At 41.2% G+C, this 3,753-nt stretch overlaps 1 protein-coding gene across 1 annotated transcript; it reads right to left on the minus strand.

The window, feature by feature from the left end:
* Positions 1-270: 270 nt before the first annotated feature.
* Positions 271-3,074, minus strand: LOC110681400 (diacylglycerol kinase zeta-like; the record flags this gene model as incomplete). The annotated part of the gene is made up of 2 exons (XM_021857142.1): positions 730-3,074; positions 271-409 (listed from the first exon to the last, which is right to left on the minus strand). Coding segments are annotated over exons 1-2 (612 nt in total), but the record flags the coding sequence as incomplete, so codon positions are not given.
* Between the last annotated feature and the right edge of the window lie 679 nt (positions 3,075-3,753).

Raw genomic sequence — 3,753 nt, forward strand, 5'->3', positions numbered from 1 at the left:
ATCGAAATCGAATCGAAATCGAATCGAAATCGAATCGAAATCGAAATCGAATCGAAATCGAATCGAAATCGAATCGAAATATCGAATCGAAATCGAATCGAAATCGAATCGAATCGAATCGAAATCGAATCGAAATCGAATCGAAATCGAATCGAAATCGAATCGAATGAAAATTAAAATCGACTTGATGGCAACACTGGTCGGATGAAAATCATTAAACATGGTTTTGAAAGATAATTAAGCCGTTAAAAGGTTTTTTAAATGACTTACCGAGCAGTCGTTGTCGCCCACGTAGCAACAGTCACCGGATACCGAAGTCGGCACCCACAGATGATCCCCGGAAACGGCATTTTCGCTCCAATCCGGCGTGCACCGAATCTGTCTCCCGTGGGTATCGGCGCTGGGTTTCCTGCAAAAGCCGAAACAAAAACTTCAACCATACGGCATCAAAAAATGACATTCATAAAAATCAGCCAGCGGAGAAATGGAACGCGAAACTGGAAATGGAACGGCTTTTCCCGTCCAAAATGAGATGCTAATGGGAAGTTATTAGTCCCCGAAGCAACGGCGGCTGGAAAAGCACGTCGGCCATTTCCTGCGGTAGCTTGGGGTTGAATTTATGGCTGAAAAATTTACGACTCCATAAATTCCGATTACGAGCGAGCGAGCGAGTGAGTTTTAACTGTTTCTGTAGGAATCATATGTTTAGATTATTCACCATTCAAATACCTGAATTTGTAGGGTAGCAAGGACCGGTCCCGATAGCGAATGGCTTTCCGCCGACCCGGCCATCCCCGGCTAAGTCTTCGCTGCTGCTGAACGAAGGCTCCGGAACTTCCATTGGCGAACAGCGGAGCGGACAGACTTCGTCCGTAGTGGCGCATTGTCCTCGGCCTCATCGGAACCGATCCGTTGACTACCGTTTGCGATGTTTTCTGATCAGCTACCGGAGGAATCGGACAACTACAGGTCCTCCGGTAGACTCGCGCACTACAAACCGGTCGATGTCGAATGCTGGATGTTGAACACTTCCGCCTCACGAGGCAACTGCCGACCACACTGACGGAACACGCTTTGGCCACCATGGCGGGCCAACCGGTTCGACGGCGGCGTTTTTGCGATGATTTTTTCTTGACACTCGAGAACAGCGAACCGTAACAGGGCAAGCATAGGCGGCTTGCCGATGCGTTGATTATCACCATGGTCAGTTAGGTTATGTTTGCTAGTAGATGGAGAATTTCTAGAACGTTTTAGTGCCAAACTTTTTGAGACATAAGAAAAGATTTTCTTAGTCACATCTTTGACAGATTTTGTTCAAATCTGAAAAATATTTTACTCGAATCTGGAACAGATTTATATGAAACTGAGACAGATCTATTTTAATCTGAGATAAATTCTGCTCGAATCAGGGCCGAATTTTGCTGAGATTCTGCTCTAAAATGATAAAAATTCTGCTCGAATCAAAAACATTCTGCTCGAATTTGGGAAAGATTCGTCTCGAATCTGATACAGATTCTATTCGAATCCGAGATAGATTCTACTCGAATCTGCGACAGATTCTAACCGAATCTGACACAGATTCCACTCGTATCTGAGACAGAATTTACTCGAATCTGAGACAGATTTTTTTTCGAATCTGATACAGATTCTATTCGAATCAGATACATATTCTATTCAAATCTGAGACCGATTCTTTCGAATCTGAGAAAGATTAGTCTCGAATCTGAGACAGATTCTACTCTAATTTGTCTTTGTTTCCAATCTTATTCGAGCATATTGTGAAAAAAATCTAGGTCAAAAATATAACAAAATCTTTCGAAAGGTTCTAACAGAACGTCTCACATGGGCTCAACAATGGTATTTGTAGATCATGGGTCGCCACAAGAGTCTCCACAACGATCACAAAAACCTCCACATATGTATCGATAGAGGTCTTTTCATGTGTCTCTAAAGAGATTTCCAAACACCTTTTCTCCGAGGTATTTGCAGCAATCTCCACAGAGTTCTCCACAGAGCACTCCACCGAAAATTTTGTAGGAATCGCACATAAGTAACTACACCGGCTTTCTCGCTCAGAAGTCTCTTCAGATGTCTAGTTGGAAATTTTCATAAGAATTTCAAAAAAAGGATAAAGTCTCCTCGAAAATCTCCACAAAGGTCTAACATCTACTCTTCTTAAAGGTTTCTACTAATGTCTTTAAAGAGCCTTCTATAAATAGTGTTCACATATCTCTCTACAACATGTTCACAAATCTCCACAGAAATCTCCATAGAGCCTACACTTCATTCTCCACTATTTCAAGTCTTTTCCAAGAACTATACAAATGTGTTTAAGGAAGATTCTTAAAACGTACCCAAAGAAGTCACCACTGAAGTATTCTCAAAAGTTTCTTCGTAATATTCTAAATATTAAATCTAAGCTTTCTTCCGAAGTTCTGAAAAAAACAACAAATTTTGCAAGGATGTGATATTCCGCAAGAATTACATGCATATTCTGCGTGAGTCTCGGACAGATTATGCTAGAAGCTCAATCAGATTCTGCAAGAATCCGAATTTCGATCATGAAATTATTCGAGCCACACTCTGAAAGAATCTGAATATGTTTCCGTAAGAATCTGACCGCAATTCTGTCCTGATCTGATCAAGGTTCTGCAAGAATTTTAACCAGATTCTACATGAATCTGGAATAGATTCATCATAAATTTCAACTGGACCCTGTAAAAAAGACCGTATTCTCAACAATCTGAACCAGATTCTGCTAGCATTAACAAATTTATACAAGTTGCTTAACAAAATTCTGCACGAATTTGAACCAGTTTCTGCAAGAATCTGAACTAGATTCTGCAAGATTCTAAACAAGATTTTGCAAGAATCTAAACAAGATTCTGCAAGAATTTGCCCCAGATTCGCAAGAATCTGAACCAGATTCTGCATGAATATGAACTCTTCAAGAATCTGAACCAGAACCAGATTCTGCAAGAATCTGGATCAGATTCTGCAAGAATCTGGATCAGATTCTGCTAGAATCTGGATCAGATTCTGCTAGAGATCTGAACCAGATTCAGCTAGAATCTGAACCAAATTCTGCTCGAATCTGGGACAGATTCTTCTCAAATCTAAGACAGATTCTACTCGAATCTGAGGCAGATTTTGCTCGAATCGGAAAAAGACTCGTCTCGAATCTGAGACAGATTCGTCTCGAATCTGAGACAGATCCTGCTCGAATCTGAGCAAGATTCTGATCCAATCTGAGCCAGATTCTGCTCGAATCTGAGACGGGTTTTGCTCGAATATGAGACAGGTTCTGCTCGAATCTGAGACAGATTCTTATCGAATCAGAGATAAATTATTCACGAATCTGAAGAAGATTCGTCTCCAACCTGAGATAGATTCTTCTCGAATCTGAGACAGATCCTGTTCGAATCTGAGACAGATCCTGTTCGAATCTGAGACAGATTCTGTTCGAATCTGAACCACATTCTACTCGAATCTGAGATAGGTTCTGCTCGAATCAGAGTTAGATTCTTCTCGAATCTGAGACAGATTCTGCTCGAATCTGAGACAGATTCTGCTCGAATCTGAGACAGGTTTTGCTCGAATGTGAGACAGATTCTGTTCAAATCTGAGACAGATCCTGCTCGATTCTGAGCCAGATTCTGTTTGAATCTGAGCCAGATTCTGTTTGAATCTGAGACAGATTCTGCTCGAATCTGAGACAGATTTTGCTCGAATCTGAGACAGATTTTGCTCGAA

This window comes from Aedes aegypti, unplaced genomic scaffold (assembly GCF_002204515.2).
Source record: "Aedes aegypti strain LVP_AGWG unplaced genomic scaffold, AaegL5.0 Primary Assembly AGWG_AaegL5_hic_scaff_811_PBJ_arrow, whole genome shotgun sequence".
NCBI lineage: Eukaryota > Metazoa > Arthropoda > Insecta > Diptera > Culicidae > Aedes > Aedes aegypti.